Source organism: Rhipicephalus sanguineus, chromosome 1 (assembly GCF_013339695.2).
Source record: "Rhipicephalus sanguineus isolate Rsan-2018 chromosome 1, BIME_Rsan_1.4, whole genome shotgun sequence".
NCBI classification, from domain to species: domain Eukaryota; kingdom Metazoa; phylum Arthropoda; class Arachnida; order Ixodida; family Ixodidae; genus Rhipicephalus; species Rhipicephalus sanguineus.
In genome coordinates, this window is record NC_051176.1 from 63,763,132 (window position 1) to 63,783,660 (window position 20,529).

Sequence of the window (20,529 nt, forward strand, 5' to 3'; positions counted from 1 at the left end):
GCGTATCGTAGAGCGCCAATTGTGCGAGATATTCGCGTGCGTTGACATCCTGGTAAAAAAAGTTAATTATACGCTAACGCATTCATGAGTCGACTCACTCAAACCCAGATCGAGCCGTGAGAGTGAGGCTGAGTGAGTCCGAGTGAGTAATATTTAGGTGAGTTTGAGTCCAAGTGAGTCCGGTTGAGAAAAACTTTAGTGAGTCTAGAGTCCGAGTGAGTCCGGTGGAGGAAACGTTTGGTGAGTCTGAGTCCGAGTGAGCCCTAAGGGTAAAATATATTCCATGAGTGAGTCTGAGTGAGCTCCACATATTTTGCCGACCTATGAGCGAAAGAAATGCACCTGGGCTGGTCACGTAATGCGTATAGGAGAGATAACCGGTGGACAGTAAAAGCAACAGAATGGTTACCAACAGGGGAGCTGTTCTAGGGATGGGCCGGACAACATGTGAGTGTCCAGGGTAATCACGCTCTGGTTCCCAGATACACCCATAGGTAGCGTAACTGCCTCGGTCACGGACGAAGCGGTAGCCGCACACTGAAAATGGGGAAGCGCGGCTCGAGCGAACCGAAACTTGTGGTGTGTGTGTGTGTGGTGGACAAAAACCAAAGACCTTGTGGTGTTGGGGGGGGGGGGGTGGAGGAGTCAGCGGTGCAATAACTGTGTCGCCATGCCGTTCTCTCTACTCTACAAATAACGTAATTAGAGACACTCACACAAAATCAAAAACGGAACACAAACGATGACCTCATTACAGTCAACGCATAGTATAACTGACAATCGCAATTCGTTGAGTTCTAATGTTTATACCCAAGAGACACTGCAACAATTGTTAATTTAACACTGTGCTAATGTTGGTAGATGGAAATCTCTTTTTAAAAAATAGAATGACACGCATCTCTTGCGGCATAATTGACTTAATAGAGAATATAGGGATACGAGTACAATGTGTTCAGCGGATATTCTCGCTAACTCGTGCCTTTTTTCTTTTCGGTGTTTCCACCCGTATATAATGAAGAAAAACGTAGAAGCTTGCGGTGTTTGTTTATACTTTGCGTCTGTGTGCCTCAAAGAAACGAAAATGCTGGCATTAGTGCTACAGGAGCTGCCCACGAGTCAAACATGACATTCAATTCTCTACCGTTTCGCAGAAGGGCGAGAAAGGCGAACGCGGCCGTCGAGGACGCAGGGGCCCGCCTGGACCTCCGGGAGCCCTCGTCGACGAGCACGGCAATATGGTGGGTCTGACTGCGGCGGCCACTGCAGGCGTTGGTCTCGTCATTGGCTACCCTTAGTGAGGCATCGAGCCGACATGTCAATGAACTTGTCAGCTCTCTATGCATCATTGGTAAGAAAGTATAAAGAGGAGGAGGAAGAAACAGACGGAAAGACAGGGAGGTTATCAATTCTTAGACCGGCACGCTGCGCTGTGCTGAGAAAATGGGGCAAGGGAACCTAAAGAAAATAGAAAGAAGACGCTAGAGAAAAAAATAAAATGTATAAAAAAGCTCAGCTAATTGGAAAGTTAGCTACCACGTACGTGCTGCACGCGATAAAGAGAAATAATTCTTACATTGTACTTGATGTGAAAGCCAATGATACGTGGAAGAAAAGGATTTAGGAGGGCAAAGGAATAGTAGGAAGGTCAACCTGATGCACAACCGGTTTGCTACCCACACATACCCGTTTGCTACCTGGATATTCCACTAACTTAGCTTTAATCGCACTTATTGACAATATCAAAAGAGAAATTGACCGGGACAGAATCGTATGATCCGGTTTTATCGATTACGCAAAAGCATTCCATTCCCTTAATCACAGCATTGTTCCGAAATAAACCCGAACCAACTCGCCCAACTCTCCCTTTTGCTGCAATCACAGCATTCTCTTTTCTAAACTCGACGCTTATGGCATAACAGGTCCATCTTTGGAGCTTCTGCGCAGTTACCTACACGATAGACACCAACAGCTTTGCATTTCAGAACTATGTGGCACAAAAATAATTAACACTGGCGTTCTACAGGGGTCCATACTCGAAATAGCACAGTTAGATGTGATTTGAACATGCCTACATATGCCTCATTGACATTTTAATGATTAGATGAGTATTTGTTGAGTTAAAAACATAATTAGGACTAATTAACAAAACGTCATTAATGAAAAAAAATAGCTGTGGCTACTACAGTATACTGTGGACAATATGCACTAGGTGTGCTTCGCGTAACGGCGTTCCTCTTTTTTTAGAATTAGAAATAGAAGTGGCTCATGAATCCACAGAAAACAAAATTTATGGTTTTTAGTTCGCACAGTAAACTTCGATTTAATATTCTTCCAGTGTACATTGGGTGCCACTCCATACCAGCATCTAGCAAAAGCTCATTTTTAGGCATTCAACTTGATTCATTTTTGAAATTTACCATTCAGGTCAGTTTCATGAAAAAGACGATCGCTTACGGCGTCAGGGTACTTTTCAAGGCCAGACACTACTTTCAAAGGCACACTCGTTTGACATTATACTGTGCCTTCATCTCCAGTCATTTAAATTATTGTATAACTTAATGGGGCCTCGCATATCGCTGCCATATAGCTCCTTTGCAACACATCCAAGATAACGCTGTTCGTATCATAACTACGGCTTATTATAACGCGCATGTTACCTCTATTTCCGCCGGGTTAAGTGTCCTTAAAATAAATACTTTCATCTTCTACAATCACGGCATCGTCATTTATCGCATCCTTAAGAACCCGCAATTAGTCTGTCATTGGTCGAAACAGTCTTGCTAATCCAAATAATACTAGGTTCTCTTCACAAAATAATACTTCCCAAGTCACGAAGCAACTACGAAAGACTAACTCTTGGTTTTGCAAGTGTGAAACTATGGAACAATTAATCTGCCTGTTCATGTAAAATCACCTACGCAGTCGTCATGCCAACGATCATTAAAAGCTTACATTATTTCTTTGTAAACTCAACCTACTCTTTACTTTATTTATTTTTTCATTATTTCTTTGTTAACTCTACCTTTTCAGAGTATTTTTTTCTCGTTCATGTTATGTAATGAAATGTACTACTATATGTTTTTTACCAGCGAAAGGTATATGTAACTTTTGTATATTTTTCTTTCTTTCAACCGATGCATATTCAGTTTTGTTGTGTAGTTAATAACAAGATGCCCAGCTACAGCTTTTAACTACGGGGACTCTTGTTATATAATTTTTTCTGTTATGTGTTGCTTTGAGAAGACAATAAACTTGAACAGGGAGAAAGGTGTAATGCATCAAAATAAACAAAGTAAAGGGCAAGAAACATTTGTTGCCGGAACGCGTTCTGTTAGCCATCCCCGCCTACAATCGCTTACTCACTCAAGTCATACACTGTAGAAATGACCGTGTCATTTTGTGAGCCCTTGAGTCTCGGGGACTATGGTTCATGATTACACTCGTAGTAGCCATGGTGGGCTCAAACTGTATTTTTTGCTCCGAATGGCAACTATGAACTAATGGTCAATGTGCACGTTTCCTGTCTGAAGGTTGCCCAGGGACCACCTGGACCGAAAGGAGAACCTGGAGAATCAATCAAAGGAAGCAAGGGCGAGCCTGGCCAGCCGGGACCACCAGGGATGGGCACATTCCTGGGAGCGGTAAGCTGGCAGGCAGTGCGGAGCTGCGAAGTTGGCCCACCCTCCAATACATTACTGTTTGTGTTGTCAAAGGTAAAATCTTTGTAGGTTGCTGCTTTGTTTGACTGGTTGAACAAGCGAGGGCTCACAAGGCATGGCAATGTTTCTAGATTTGCTAAGAATACAACCAGAGAATGCCTTATTTGTTGTGCATGTTTGATCGCGGCATATGCGTTGTGCCTTGTGATGTTCTTTTTTGTATGTCAGTAGTAGCAATATTTACTCCCAGTGTCTATATATGAAATTTGGACGAAGTCATATTCGAAATCTCGGCGTCATTACATGAACGTGTTGTAGTGGTTAGGGCAATAGATTATGAAGTTCCGCGCCGTGGTACTAACACCCCAGTCATTCGCAGCGAATGTGATTAGGTGTTATCGCCATTTTCATTGCTGCCACGGGCATAGCGAATGACATTCACAGCTGATGGCATTCGTCCACTGAATGAGTTTTCTGAACTCGTGCGCGCGCGACATTTGTAATCTCGACGACAGGAGCTTGGCAACTAAATTACATAATCGATAACTTAAAGCAAAATGTAATCAATTTAAAGTTCTTATTATTGGCCGTTGTGCACTTTCTGATAAATTTTTGACATGCAGCACGGTAGTTGAAGCAATTTGTGCAACTGCATTCTTTTTCCCAAACTATGACTTGACGCCTGCGCGTCCTGTCGGCTATGTTTACAAACGCTCGTCTGTTCTTCCTTCTTCTGTTCGTCCATGTTGTTTTGGTGAAGTAGTGCCGCGGTAGCAAGGTCGGAATTTCGCACGCGATATCTATCCACCAGCCCTGGAAGCGAACTCTGGAGTTCCATCATCGGAGAATAATAAGAAGCAAGAAGCGCGCTGGATTGACGAAAGACATCGACATCAGTTGGAAATCCCATTTTGTATACTGTAGACCAGGAACGCAAGACCATAATGACATTCAGCGCGAATAGCATTTAATGCGAATTACACGTACCATGGGACAGGGGTACAACGAATTTGACTCTACCTTTACACATGTATCGGCAATACGTATAGTTTGCATCGTCAATTAAATGGATACACTGCCATAAGCAGCAGCGGAAACCATGTCATAATCCATTTAGGTTATCTTTTTTTTCCTCCTTGTAGACACGCTGCTTAGCTGGATTTGTAATAAAGCTACGCTGTCGTGCAAGGTATATGCGGTGTGGGCGGTATGACATTTCTATTCATCATTTATATGTACCCCGTCTTTAACGTTCGTCTTAAATGACAACTACAGCTATACATCTAAGAGAAGATCTTGCTCAAATATGAAAATTGCTTGCAAAACTCATTGATCTGTGTTCAATTATGACAGGAATCTTGCTACCGGCCAAGAAAGAAATGGCAGTGACGCGCTTGTTTTCTAGCCTTGTCTCATGCAATAGGCATGCAGTATACGGGAAAACAGTCCTTCAGACGTTTGTAAGGTGCAGTAAAATTAATGAGGGAGAGAATTGCCATCCACATGTTTGGAGCAAGATTCGGCGAAGGAAATCCATGCTGGTTTCACATTAAAAAAATGCTTGACATATGGATAGGAATGAGTCACTGTCCAGTATGTTTGAACCCAGCATCAAAGCATTTCCAAGAGTTCATTGAACAATGTGAGGTACCCATGAGGTTGGCAGCTAGCAGAGCAACGGCAAATAATCAACAACATGAAGCATGGGGACGCTGAATATAACAAACCAGTTCAGCGGAAACCCGCAAACTGTTGGATGACGGCGTGAAAGGGGAAACTTGCATCCACGCCTTTCATAGCCAGAACAAAGCTACAAAGGAAACTTACGGGTTTCTCAAAAAAGCAAGCTGCGCAGTTAAAGAAACATTTTATTATTATTTTTTTAGATTTTATGCCAAATAGCGAAAAGCGCTTCTCACTCAGCCATTGGAACGAACTAAGAACTATTTCCATCTCCGGAAAAATCGCTTATCGTTTCAGCCGCAAGCTCTGTACGACTTCTATCAACATGCGTAGTATAACTGTTACTTCTGGCGTCAGGTATGGGGTTACTTTGTTTACTTTAAAGACACTGTTTATTGGTTTCACGGTATATTTTCTTGGCAAGCACAGGAGCAAAGCTGTGTCAGGCCTTTTTGAAATAAGTAGGAAGGAGAGGTGTGTACCCTGTGCACCCTGAAGCATGCTACTTCTAGTCATAAGTTGCCATCAAGACGCACAAGGGCTCTACCAAGCGGGCCAGGATATATAAAGAGGTGAAGTTTTTACAAATGCAGCACGTGAATGGCCTACCCATAACACTGACTCGGCGAAGCTCAACAGCGAGAAATATTGGAAGAAATAGATCCCGAGGTTCCACTATCACTGCTGTTGTACAAACGAATGTGCGTGAGAGAACGCTTGTAGAGATAAAATTGTACGATATTAGTATAGTTGCTCTTTAGTTATAAAGAACTGGCTCCACCCACGCTCTGAAGTTGCCTGGGCGTGAGTGTGGTATCACCTGATCCGATTGACCCAAGTGACGTAGCCTTGAACGAATCAACAACGCACTGCATGAATTGACTGATAGTAAGGCAATTAAATGCATTGCATTAACCTGTTCTGCCCTTCGGAAGTCTTTATGCGTGGCCTCGCCATAGCGCTATGAGTACACTAGTGAAATTATTTGTTCGGTGCTTTGTTCTCCACAAGAGAAACGCGTGCCGCTTTCGCTGCATGCGTTTGCAGCATTGAGTCCAGAGAGAGTGTTGGGTGCGCATACTTGTGTTCCTGTATTTAGGATGAAACCATGAATGTCATGGCTGATTTCTGTGGAGGTAACGTCAGCAATAGTAAGCCAAAGTTAACAATTTCGTCGGGAATATGTAGCTTTTACTTTGTAATCAGGCGATCATTCAGAATAAGTCGGCAATATCATTGAGTCTTGCATACGAAATTTTAATTTTAGCTTCAGGTTGTTCAGTGTGTCTCTGGTAATGTCTATGGACGCCAAGAAAGTTCACAATTCGAATCATGTACAGCTTCGATGTAAAGATAACGTTCAGGAGCCTTAATCACTGGATTATTTTGTTCACAAGCGTAACCTTTACTGTATCGACTGTCTAGTGATTTACTTTCTATGTTTGTTGCTAAGAACCAATAACCTTTCGGCTGAATTGGTCTGCAACGGTAGCTTTTCCTGTGTGAATGCTGGTGCTGTTCTCTTTGTATGAATGACACAGGCGTTAGGGTGGCGTTTCCGGGATGAGGGAAATGGTTTAGTAAATGGATGCCACTTGGATTGTACATAAGTTTCGTAGCGATTAGCGCATCCTACACGTTCCTGCTAATATTTTCATCCGCTCACGCTCTACTCTATTTTAGTGGTAGAGAAAGCACAGTAAGTAAAGCCTTGCTCACAAAACATTCATTCTATACAAGCTGTCGTCCTATATCTAAGCTGTGGCTAAGCTTCTCAATTCGCAAGGTGCACACACGTACAGACGACAAAAAAATATCTGTTTTAATCTATGCTTTTCTCTGTCTCTCTCTTTCTCTCTATTTCTTCTGTTTTCAGGATGGACTTACATATGTGACAAGTAAGTCCTTTTTGTTTGCTAAATGACTTAATTGCAATAAAAATGTACGCGTTCGTGCGGTTCCTAAGGCTTCTCAAAACATAATTTGAAAATTCTAAAGTAACAAAGCTAGCAGATGGCGTACGGTGTCAATTTCAGACAAAAATAAGCTTAAAACTGCTTGATACATTACCAAAAGCAAGAGGGCTTGGTTAAGAAGAAGATGGTCGATTAGCAGATTGATGATAGTGTTTTCGTTAAGATCGTCATTGTCTTCTCTATGATCTTGTTCAGAATTTGTTGCTTTCATATTGAACGATAGGGTTATTTGCTCTTAATTATTAAGGAAATGAACGAGGTGAGCCTGGGCCACGTGGGCCACCAGGAGAACGAGGACCCATGGGATTCCCAGGGCTCAAGGCAAGTACTTCTGATTCATTCACCTGACCAATAATTTCACCTGATGCGAATTTGATAAGAATCTTTGTTTTTCTTGAAACAAAGACATAATGCGCATGCAGGGCCATTTCGCGGCGATTAGAATGGCGTTAGAGCAGGAGTGGAACCATGAAAAGAAAACATTCATTACTGAAAGTAGAGTACAGGAACTCTTGAAATCATCCTCGATGTGGATCGGTAACAATAAAAAAACAAGTCATTAGCACATGGTCATATATTTTAAAAGTAGACTGAGCATGTGATGTGTTTCAGGTCCTCATACGTCGCTATACTTTGAAATGGGTATATTTTTTCAGGGCGAGAAGGGTGAAAGTGGACCACCTGGAGCTCCAGGCTATGGATCAGGTCGCGGAGAAAAGGTATGGCGTCATCGTCAGCTGGAACATCAGCGTATATACTGATTTGCTCATTGAGTACGATTTCTAACAGACTTGAATGATAGAGGAATGTAGCAATGTTTTCAGGAATGTGTATGAAATCGCTGCCATAAGATGCGGCTTTAAAAATGATTTCGACCGAGCGCTGCTGTTTGTTAAGATTATATCAATAATCTTATCATGGCAAGCCAGTGCATCGAAGAGCTGGCTATCCCAAACAATAAATACACTATAAATTAGGGAAAACAATATCAAGAAAAAAAATCTATGTATACCGAAGCACGTCTTCCGGTTTGTGAATTCAAAAGCATTAGTGTCCAAAAGAATGCCCGGAATAGCCAGCAGCAGCAGCAGCAGCAAGCCGTGCGGCGTGCTACCAATGTGCTGCGCGATGATAGACCGAGGACGCAGCGGCGGCCACCAAGACCAGCAAGGGCGTGCTAAGCCCAGTCGGGGCTGAGGCAGATACGGACCGCGCTCAACGACTCCTACGCCTCTGCAGTGTGCTTTATTACATCATGCTACTTGGATGTTCATTGTCCATCCCGGTGTGACAAAAGCGGTGACGTTAAAGGGACGCTGAAACGGTTTTTTGAAGTTTTGTCACCGTTTAGGCAGGAGCATCCCCAAATCATTCGCACCAGAAATTAAGCGACGCGCTGTCTACCAAGGCCGCTACGGAATTTATATTTATACCCTCCTCACCACTGCCTTGCACCCTCAACTCACAGACACCCTGACATCGTCGGCGATCGCAGCGCTCGCATGAGCGCACTCGACGGTTTGAGCTTCGCCCAGTCATGGCCTCAGATATTGTGCGCCGACTGGTTGCGCGTAATCTCGGAGGCCCAACAAAGACGAAGCTCGCGGAGTGGTTGATATCTGCTCCGACAGGTGCCGCCACACTACCAGCAGATCTTATTTTATACTCCTGTACAGCGACAATCTGCAAAAGCATGCGGACAGACAAAAATAACTCGAGAACGATCACCGATAAGCGTAAACTCGGGCAATGTGGTTGTGTCTTCAGGGGTGAAGTTACAGCCACAAAAACGTGCATCGTGGCGTTGACCGGATAGCGAGAGCGCGACGCTCATTGCAGCGAAGAGCTGAAGGAATTCCGCTCGCCAGATGCCTCACGAACATTGCACGATGTCGCAGCTTTACAAGTCACCAATTGCTAGAGATGTGGTACACAACACGGCTAGGGCAATTAATTATGTCCAAGAAAAGAAACCTCGAGATAAACACTGTCGCTCAACTCACGTCAACACGGAGTACGTTGTAACACAGGCAGACGACGCTCGCTGCCCACAGGAGGTTCAGTGACGTGTACTGGACATATCCAATCAGATCAGCCGCCTGAGTGACGTCGCGCTTCCAATACGACGCGCACTGGAAGTGGGCGGTTTGAAAACGCGTTTGGCTGAGCCGCTGTGATCGGTGGCGATTCGCAGCTTTAAAGCCTTGTAATAAATTATACAGTTTACGCACAGAGCTTAAATCGGTCTGTAAATGATGCTTAAGACTTGCTCTACCGGCTCAATGTGTTCGTACAAAATCTTCAAAACCGTTTCAGGGTCCCTTTAACACTCTGGTCCATGTAGCCTGATGTCATAAAGCGGAGTGCAGAGGTCTGTTATTAGGAGGCGTCGTTTTAGCCCAGTGGGTTAAACACTCCGCTATTGAGATTTGGATGGTAGGCAGAAACTTGCTAACGCCAATATTTTTCCTTTCGAACTTGTTCTCGTTCTTATATATTGATTTTTTTCACTAACCATTACCGAGACGAAGTTAGAACGCAAGCGAGAGCTTGTGCAGGCAAGGAACGCACGGATAATGCAGATTTGCGAGAGCGTGTAAGGGCGACGTGGCGCACTGGCGATGACCTCTCCCCTCAAGCAACGCCTAGTGCACCAGAAAGTGTTCCCTTTCCCCCGCTCAGCTTAGCGGAAGTGCGCACATGACGCGGTGTCGGGGTCAGTGGTAATTTTGGCGCCGTTTTGCGGAGAGAGACGCCGGATTTTTCGCTCAAGTAGCAATTTGAAGCTTTAGAAATGTCCAGCACAATGACTTGTGCCTCAAGTTCCTTGGCTGCCTGCACAGCAGCTGCTTATCAATAATTTCTCACCTTAGTCCGCACGAGTAAGAGCAATCTTAAAATATTACACGTCGCTTATCGCCACAGTTTTTCATCTACGAAGACCCAGAGCTAAGCCTTGTGAGGTTTTTGTCTTCACTTGAGCTCATGAAATTTTCGTACACAATTTGTTCTAGCAAAAGTTCAGCATTCTGAATGGCAATATGCGTCTTTCTGTTCGGAAACGGTTACATGAGTCGGCGTCAATAGTACAGCGCACGCTCTGACTTAGAGAGGGTTCTGCTATTGAGGGAAACACCTCCTCAATATTCATGTCGCCGCTACGTCAATCAGCTGAAATAAAAACGAGAATCTAGAATGAGCATTCAATAACGGCTATCTTTTCGACATGGCACATGCTCCACACTTATTCAATAAAGCCAAATTCTTAAGTCATATTCTATTCAATGACAGTCATGGCGTCAGGCCTGTATCGTTTTCGTCTCTGTCGCCTATACACTCCGTTCGGGACCTATAGAGGGCGCCTTGAAAGAAGCACGCAGCGCCACTTGCGGTGCGGCGAGCGTGCAACGTTGAGAGCCTTAGCAGACAACAGTGCCTCATTGCTTTGACAGCTATGGCGGCGCATGCGCCCGTCGCTGGCGCGTTAGTGCTTCGAGCTGGATTTAAAGATATCGTAGTGGAATCGTTCTTCTGCGATGCCACTATTAAATAAGGGGAAAACCTTCACGAGAGCGGCCACGTTTTTGACGTGAGTGAACGCTTTGCTACGGCATCGTCAGTACTGACGGCTAAATGCGTGCGTCAGGCGTGCGTCCCACAAGAGGCTTACTCCATAGCTATCGAGGCAAGCTGTCATTCTTTCATGCTTAGAATATTATTGGTGCATGCCCACTACCCGTGTACTTGCAAAATGCTCAGAACATTTAGAATTATCCACGGCCACTCGCCGTGGAAACTTCGGCGAGTGGCCGGGCGGCGTGGTTATTTGTTGGCGGCTTCGTGTCATGTCGATTCGCAGCCACCAAGTGTTTTGCTTGAAATAGTCGCGCGTAGCAACGACCTTATTGCAGCATCATCATCGCTCATCATGATCGTTTCTACCTCGCCGCTCGCGCGGCTCATGCTTAGAGCTTGAGGTGCGGGCGAGAAATAAACGTGTTACGATCGGCCCCGCTTCCTCTTTCGCTTCAAGTGATGTGGCGCCGACGACGGCAAGGTCACGATCGGCCACCATCAGTCTACCTCATTTGCTACAACCTCTTTCGTTGTTTATGCTTCTTTCCGAAACAAACATTGCGCTTCCGCCGCAACAGCGTTAGCAGAAAACTGCAACGACGGTCAGATCTAAGATGAAAATAAACAGCCTCGCTTTTAGTTCCGTGTGCGCATTTGTGTACATGCTGCACACTTTGTTTGTTTCGTCAACGCCGAATGATTACAGGGTCAGCTGTTTACTACAAGTATCAATCACTTAAAGTGCTTGCGCACTTTTTTCTCTCGTCTGCGCGAGCTCACCACGCTTTTATAATTTGCGCAAACTCTGGTGTAACCCCAGCTACACCCTAGCGCAGAGGTGCGCAAACATTTTCGGTACCAAGGCGTTGGACTGGGCTAGTTGGTACATTGTCAAAATCGATAAAAAACCAGCGGTAAACACAGGACACAGTGAGTGTCCCGTCGTTTCCTCGCACTGTGTCCTGTGTTTACCACTGTTTTTTGTTTTTTTATCCGTTTTAACATTTTCGGGACCACGACCTCTCGAAGCTTCCGAGTGCCATAGGGCTACCCCAGCCGTAGTCTTTCTGCTTTAATCCTAGGATCTATCCGAAGAGCCGCGACCACCTGACATCTTTGTCCCTCAACGTCTCGGGGGAAGGGGATCGACTCCCAGTTAGCGCATCTCTAATTGAACAGCTGCGCTTCCGCCAGTACTAAAATCATGACTGCAGGAACAGCGCAAACATAAAGCACGGGACGTAGAAGACACACATACGACGACACGGTGCTGACTATCAACTTATCTTCTGCAAGCACGGACGGCTTACGATACTCGTCAGGAAATATCGTTGGCACGTACGACGGGGACGACACATCCTTGGACGGCACACCCCCAACGAAATGTGCACTGCATGTCTTGAAGTGCCGAGAGGGCTCCCAGTTTGTTCCGTCATGGCTGAAATGTACTGGTGCTAGCGGCACAAGAAAAACAAAACCGCAGAACGCGAGACGGCAGAGGGAGCGGGAACCAAGCTAACTTTTTTGTCGCACAGCCGTGATCCACTTCTGCCGCTGCCCAATAAAGCACGGACGAGTTGAGAAACGGTGAAACGTCGTTCCCGCAGGGCATGACGTGTACCTGTTGGTACAACCGACGACGCAGCAGTTCATGACTGCGTCACAGAACACCTACAACTGCGTGCTAGCGGGCGCGGGAAAGCGTTCGCTTCTGCTCGGGCTCTCAACGACTGCCTTCTCTGACGGCCGCGCGGTGGCGCGCCAGTCGCAGTGAACGGAGTGTATAATGGCAGGGAATCGTGCTATGCATCGCGAAACGTATCATCTTCATGACGAAAAATTCAGTCATGTGTTTTTCATGATTATTCTCGCTTATTATATAACAGCCTCCACTCGAATATGGTCTAACTGTCTGTTCCCGATGTTGATGAAGCAGTGCACAAAAAACACAGTCACGCACACATAAAGAAGACGAAAACACAATTGTAGTTGTTGGGGTTTTACATGCCAAAACCAATGCATGATCATGAGAGATGCCGCATCGCAGGGCTCCGCAAATTTGGACCACCTGGGGTTCTTTAACGTGCGCCTAAATCGAAGCATATGGGCCTCTAACATTTTACCTCCATTGAAATGCGGCCACCGCGGCCGCGATTCGATCCCGCGACCTTCGAGTCCTCAGTAGAGCACCATACCACTGGACCACTGCGGCGGCTACGCAAGTGCACGCGCTTGATCATTATCATAGCTCACCAACTAGCCCATTAGTATATATTAAATATGTCTGTTCGTGAAATGACATTCCAAACGCCTGACATCGAAGAAAACTCACATCGTCCCTTATGCATTCACCTAAGACGAGTCACGGCGAAAGCCATCTTATTTTTCTTTTCAGCCGATGTACGGATCTTGCCCCGCCACCCTCCGAAAGCTTTCTGCACCTAACGTGGCTTTGTACTGCCTCTGTGATCGACCCACCTTTGACAAAGAGTGCTTAACAGCGCAAACGACAGGAGGGGATAGAAGAGAGGAGACAGAGCGCTGAACTGCCAACAATTTATTTCTTGCAAAAGTCTTCGCTTTTATACAGTGACCAGTTCCACCAGTCATGCGCGAAACACAATGATATTGCACAAGTACATCACAACGCCAAGCAAAGGAACAACTTTTGTTTATCGGTGAGCGCGACAGAAGGGTGCTATCACAATCATCTTTTAATGAAAAAAATCTTTTCTGCCTCGATGATTTCGCGTGTGGTGCGATCCCTGCATTTTGCGACAATGGTGCAATCTGAAAACTTTGGCCTGCACCCGCACGTGCTGCAATGAGCAGACAGACAGTGGAGAGATCTGCCACCTTTGATCAAGGGACGATGTCATGTGCTAACGTCACCATTTGACGTTAGGTCACCTGATGTCACAGTTCAATCTTGATGACGTCATAATGACGTCACACATTTTGGCGATTTCTGGCCTCGTGATGACGTCATATGGTGACGTCATCACGTGATGATTTTTCGCATCACTCGTATTCGCAACTTCCAGGTACCGTGGCGCCGCCGAGCGGTGGCCGCCGAAAGCTCTGTTGAGATTATTGAAATGCTGGACCCGCTTGAGTCAGCGAATGTTGCCACTTGTTTTGTCTCTTTTGGGGTTGTTTTGCGACGGTGTGCACGGTCTCGATACGTGACATCTTCGGTTCCTCAATGTGAACGGAAAATAAAAGAAAAAGGCAACTGATTTTACTGCGGGCCTCGGTGCTCACAGCGTACAGCGGGAGGCAAAGCAAAAGCCTCCCCTTCAGATTAGCGCCTCGAAAAGCCGTGAGTGGTTAAGCGGGTTAAACTTCACAAGCAAACAACCAAGGCCCATGAATGTATGCAGAATCCCATTTTGTGTTTGAGTATATGTCTACTACCTCATATCACCTTTCTCGCGCTTCGTTCCTCCGCTCGACACAGTCGCTGTGCAGACAGTACCAGAACTGATAAGGAATGCGTTCCGCCGCTAAAATATAATGAAAAGTCCGCTTTCAAAGCGTCCATTGCACCATTCCACGTCTGAAGTGGCTGCCAAGTGCCTCCGTGACCTTCACATCTCCAGCTCTTTTTGTTCTGTATTACTTGCTGATGGCGCTGTTTTTTCGTCCCTGTCCCGTACGATGTTACTTATTGCACTTCTCATAAACACCGAAAGCGTAGGATGATAACAGAAACGTCCCTTCTTAAACGTGACGATTGCGCCTTGCGCTGGTTTCATTCGCTGCTTGTCGACCCATTGTGGCATACCGCTGGTTTTTTTTTCTCTCTTTTTTTACCAAGAAAGCGCAATAAAATCGTATTTCCGATAATCGCACATGCATCAAGTGGTTCTTGTGCTTCGGTCTCGAAAGGCAACACATTTTTTTTTCGTTTACTTACATTACTTCGTGCTTTGAAGGGAGCTGAGCTAGCTACGCGGCAGAATGCAATGCAAGCAAAAATGAGATAAAGCATGTCTCCGAGATTGTCTCTGATATTACTGAGACATCTTTACTGAGTCTCCTACTACCATATCGTGCTAACAGCACAGCGGGGGTTGCAACGCGCGATTAAGCGCCGCAAGCAACGCGACTAGTGTGTTTGCTTTATTTACAATTGTGTGCATATTTATCTTCCTAATGAGGTTCCAATCACGTACCCGACATTCGTTTACTTATGTCACCGCAACTCTGCTTTCACTAAAACATAAATCGGAGTGCAGCCGAAGCGCAAAGAACTGAACTCTTCGCCAAACATGTACGTTCCTAAATCGTCTGCAGCGGGCCGATAATCTCAACGACCGCCATGTTGGATGTACAGTCGCGCCACCTATAGGCCGTGAAAGTTGCGAATTGTCCCCGACGCCGATGGACGCCGACGCGGGAGGCTGACGGTCAATTTTCGCGTTTGATGAGGCATCTAAGGCTTCGCCTTAAAATGTTCCTCGTCGACTCCGTAGACCTGAGAGGCTATGGCTGACTCTCCGGAACACACACACACACACACACACACACACACACACACACACACACACACACACACACACACACACACACACACACACACACACACACACACACACACACACACACACACACACACGCGCGCGCACGCACGCACGCACGCACGCACGCACACACACAGAAATGGCCGAGCGACAGCAGCATCTATATCTAAACTCGTGTGGAGGATAATTGTGGGACTTCCTCACACCAGTGGCCAGTTATCTTCAAATCCATTTTGAGGCGAAAGCCTTAGATGCCTCATCAAACGCGAAAATTGACTGTCGGCGGCGTCGGCGTCCCGAGGCGGCGGTGTCAACACGAGTGATGCATAAAAAATAATCTCGTGATGACGTCACCATAGATGTCATCATGACGCCACAGATCGCGAACAATTGTGGCGTCATCATGACGTCATTATGATCTAATATAAGGTGACGTCACATGGTGATGTCATGACATGACATCGCCGCTTTGCCAAACGTGTGCCGTTCACGAAGGCAGTGCAAAACCAGGTGAAAAAGCATGTAATGCCTCCGATGCTGGAGGCAGTGCAAAACCACGTTAGATGCAGAAGGCTTTCGGAGAGAGGGCGGGGGAGTATCGATACATCGCCTGAGAAGAAAAAGAAGAAGATATATTTCGCCTTCGAGTCGTCTTCGCGAATGCAGAAGGGGCCCTGTGAGTTTTCTGTTGCCCTTTTCGGTATTTCTAGTATTTCGGTTAATACCTCTGGTGATTTCTCGTATTTCTTCAGTGGCTCTCTTGTTTATTGGCTTCATGACGCTGTTGCTAAGAAAAAAATCAAGGCGCTCGCGTTGTACAGCTTGTGACTGTCACGTTACTAGTGATATTGTGTAATACGGTAGCGATGTACGTGCGGTAAAGAAAAAGAAATAAAAAATTGTCTCCGACAGGCAACGCAAAGCTATACGCTTCCGACCATTTCGGGTGAAATATGTTTGCATTCTTCATGCGTCTTATTTTATATCGAGATGAAGCAAACTGTTGAAAAATTTCCATTAGGGAGGCAGCGAATTCACCCAAAAAGTTCCTGCTGTATTGGAGAGATCTGCGCCGTCGATTGAGCAGAGACTGTAACTTTACAGGGAGAACCGGGTCCCCCGGGGCCACCCGGTCCACCTGGGTTGAGCCATTGGTCCGACACTTCTAACACGATCAACACGAGAGGTAAGTATTTGCAGAAGTGTGGTTCGTTGGGCTAGTTGGTCACGCATTTGTAAATGGGAAAAACAGCGTGAAAAGAGACGCAGCACAAACGAAGGAACACACAGGACGAGTGCTGACTAACAAGTGAAGGTTTTATTGCTTCAACGCAATGTAAAAGGAAATTGGCGGGAAAACAACGGCACGTGAAATGTCAAGCCTTCGTCACGACACAATGGGCAGACGATGTCAATCGAAAGATTAAAATTGCGCAATTGTGCTCTCACGCCTTCACGGATAGACTAGAAACAATGAACGCTCAGAAAGAAATTCCAGAAAGAGCGTCATACCATACATTCACGATATCTCCCACAAATCAAACCGACTCGCCTGCTTTGAGACCGCATTGTCATTTGCACAGGGAATGAAACACACTATTCCTCAGAGCGCGGAGGTGTGTTGGCGAGGTAGCGTACTTTGGTGCTAATATTAAGATATTTTTGTCGTCGCAGGAGGACAGATTGTTCCTGGACCCCCAGGGCCTCCAGGCCCTCCGGGACCACCTGGTCCTGCGTACATGCCACCCAAGAACACAGTCCCCCCGCCCTCTATCGTCCCAGGGGTGCGGTTTGTCAATCAATCAATCAATCAATCAATCAATCAATCAATCAATCAATCAATCAATCAATCAATCAATCAATCAATCAATCAATCAATCAATCAATCAATCAATCAATCAACTCAGTAAAAGACAATCATGCAAGCCAGAACATATCAAATGAACAATGTTGACTGCTTTACGCCCTGTATACGCAGTTTCTCGTTTTCTTGTGCGTGGACTTATGCTGCACACACGAGCCTACAGAAACTACAGTGCTGCTCATAAGAAAACGTTAAATCAGTTTGTGCACAGTTTTTAGGAACTTATGGAGCGGCGTACTCTCACACAGCAGCGTTATTTTTCCTTTGTCGGGTATTTGTAGCGTGCGTCCTGTGGCCACCTTATTTTATAGCACACTTGAAGCGTGAATGAACAAACTTTGAATGCATGCCATCTTGGGCGAGGGACGTGTCCACATGACTTTAGCGCGGTATGGTCATTGAATCATTAATTACTAAAAAAAAAACGAAAGCCTAACAGCCAGACGAAAGTTGAAGAAAAATATCGCACTTACTTACGTTTCTGAGTTTAACCTCATAATAACAGAAATGGCTAGCTCTATCTAGGTAGAGACTTCATAAGATAAATGAGATATAAAAGCCAAACACGAACGGCATTTTTGCGTAGAATTTTTTGAGTCAGTTTACACAGACGCTATCCATACTCTATTTCTCTTGTGTAAAAATCAGGATTACGTTTTAATTAAAAAGAAACGATTTATGACAACCAGTCAATTTCAATAAAGTTTCATGTTTGTACTAAGACGGTTTGTTTTGTAGACTGTGCTTTACCACCTGTTTCGCCGCGCTAGCGGCAATACTTATGAAGATATGATGAAGACTCTTTTGTTTTGACATCATGTATCGCTAAAGCAATGCGGAAACACTGAACGGATATCTTAAGCGTCTAATCAGACTAGTGGCTACAAGTTTGCTGTTATCTTAAACGGAAAAGCCTACAGTACGTCGCAGGTGACATTATTCACGTCTAAATGGGAAAAATCACCACAACCAGTGACAACATAAAAAAAGCGAATTAATTGAAGGAGGAACGAGAAGCATACAACGCACTCGGCCTGCACAACATAATGTATTTCGTCATGCGTAATGAAATACTTGTCGCATTTGGTGTACAGTTGCATATATCACCGCAATTGACATTTCTGCATTATATCATGACAGGCTCGACTCTGTCGTAGTGGTTGCAGCTTATAAGCTTGACTGGCTGGTTTTACAATGCCACAGTTATAGAGACAACACAGTCTAAGCACCGCGTAAAAACGGCAGCCTTGCATGATAGCCTTCCTGTGCTTTCATTTGGGCAAACAGGATACTACAGGGAACACATGCTTATTATTTATGGTTGCGTCACGGTTGGTTTAGAACCTATTACGCGCAGGCGGTGACGTTCAAGAACATGGAGTCGCTTCTTCGCATGTCAGACATCAGCCCCCTGGGAACACAGGCGTTCGTGCTCGACGAGGAGGCACTACTCGTCCGTGTCAGCAGTGGCTGGCAATACGTGGCTGTGAGTACAATTAATCTTGAAACTTGCACTTGCACGCTCAACCTATAACTATCCGCCACGCAAGTTTTAATGTTTACGCGAGCATCATGGCACTGATGATTCATGCGACTTGTTTATTGTTTGTTTTCATGTTCAATATGCCTTTCACCGATGTGTGCGAACGTAGGTCTGCTTTTATTTCCATCTCGAGAAAAGCGCAAAAGAAAAATACAGGAGAAATTTGCACCTCCGTAAGCTGTCTTCCCTACTTTGCGCATATTGTCATGTAAGCTTGAATTTTTTTACTCTTGTAGCTGTAAAACTTGCTAAAGTGAATAAGTAAGGGACGCTTATCTTATCAGTCTATCTCGAGTACGCGTGTCCGCCAAGTTAGTTTAATTTCGGTCGCACTCCGACTGCAGCACTTGTGAACTCTAGTCGTCGTAAGGAGCTACATTCAATGTCCTCAAAAAAAATTTCACGGGCGTAAAAGCGAAAATATCCCTATGTCTCTCTGAAAAATGCATATGGTTTTTTTTACGATTAGGATTAATGAGCTATCTTGTACTTTACAGGGATTAATTTTATTTTATAAATGATATGCCACCCATTTGACTAATTTCATATTCGCAGAACAAAAGAGTTTTGCTGAGACTTTGAATAGGTCATCTGGGGGCAAACCATGTCGGCGCGGGTCCCAGCACGCACTAAGTAAAATGTCATTACAAGATAGTGGAAAGAAAACAGCGCAGATGGTGCTCTGTCTTTTGTGTGCTGTTTTCTTTCCGCTATGTCGTACCAACAAGTCCAGGCATCCACTTTAGCTCATTACAAAAGATCCTCAAAGCAGCCGGGAAACATTTCTTTGTAACCAAGGTTTCTTGTAACCAAACATTCTAAAAGCACTGAAGAGTCTGACAAGGTCACCGTATCATACATCAGAATCAAGGTGTGTTTAACACAAAGAAAGTAAATCATTCAGTATGGCTTAAAGAAGTTATTGTTAGCAGTATGTTTCTTAGTGAATGCAGATTGTATCAGCTTCGTTCCCAACTTATGGAGTAATGAACTTCACTTTCCAAGACTTGGTGTTGCTCTCAATGGCTTTGAAGTATTCTTAGATACTACCAGCTGTCGGGGATCTCCGAACCGTAAGTTAGAAGGAAGGGACGAGAGGAGAACGTTGCACAACCACACTGTATTTACACACTAATAGAAAAGGCACATTTTCCAAAAAAATAACTGCAAAGAGCAACAAAACCAACACACTAAAAATCCAGCACTAAACAATGCTATAACGCTGAAAGCAAATACGACATTCAAGTAACGAGACAGTATGAAGAGTTCGTCACTTTGTTCACGGCGTTCTCTGGCGATGTAAGAAGAGGCGAGGTGTTGCGTGGGGCACTGGCGTTGATGTCGGCGTCCGAGTCGGCGCAGGCTTGCTCGGTTGAGGAACGCGAACTGGCGTCGGGCTTGACTGACGCTGGGAAGTCTCTGCGTTCAACGACCTCTGCGTCGCAAGTACTTGAGACAGTGAGCGTTTCCGAGGAACTATTATTTGGCTCAGGCGAGAACTACGGTGCGATGCCGTAGGATGGTGCACTCGGGACACGAGCCGACGACACTTCCTGGGCGTTAGGTAGTTGCGGCTGCCATCGGATTTCTTGAACGTGTTCTCGAACAGCTGGGGATTACGGTGCGGTGCCGTCGAACAAAGGAGCATGAGCGCCCGGAAGAGAAGCCGGCGACGCTCCTACCCTGCTCACGCGCTCAGGAT

At 45.4% G+C, this 20,529-nt stretch overlaps 1 protein-coding gene across 1 annotated transcript in view; it reads left to right on the forward strand.

Moving 5' to 3' along the window:
* The window catches only part of LOC119392275 (collagen alpha-1(XVIII) chain), a 503,217-nt gene that overhangs the window by 225,553 nt on the left and 257,135 nt on the right, over positions 1–20,529 (forward strand). The window contains exons 16-23 of the mRNA XM_037659675.2: positions 1,152–1,238; positions 3,531–3,641; positions 7,219–7,240; positions 7,566–7,639; positions 7,975–8,037; positions 16,525–16,606; positions 17,095–17,204; positions 18,642–18,770. Of these exons, the coding sequence (XP_037515603.1) occupies positions 1,152–1,238; positions 3,531–3,641; positions 7,219–7,240; positions 7,566–7,639; positions 7,975–8,037; positions 16,525–16,606; positions 17,095–17,204; positions 18,642–18,770 (678 nt within the window). The remainder of the gene's footprint in view (positions 1–1,151; positions 1,239–3,530; positions 3,642–7,218; positions 7,241–7,565; positions 7,640–7,974; positions 8,038–16,524; positions 16,607–17,094; positions 17,205–18,641; positions 18,771–20,529) is intronic.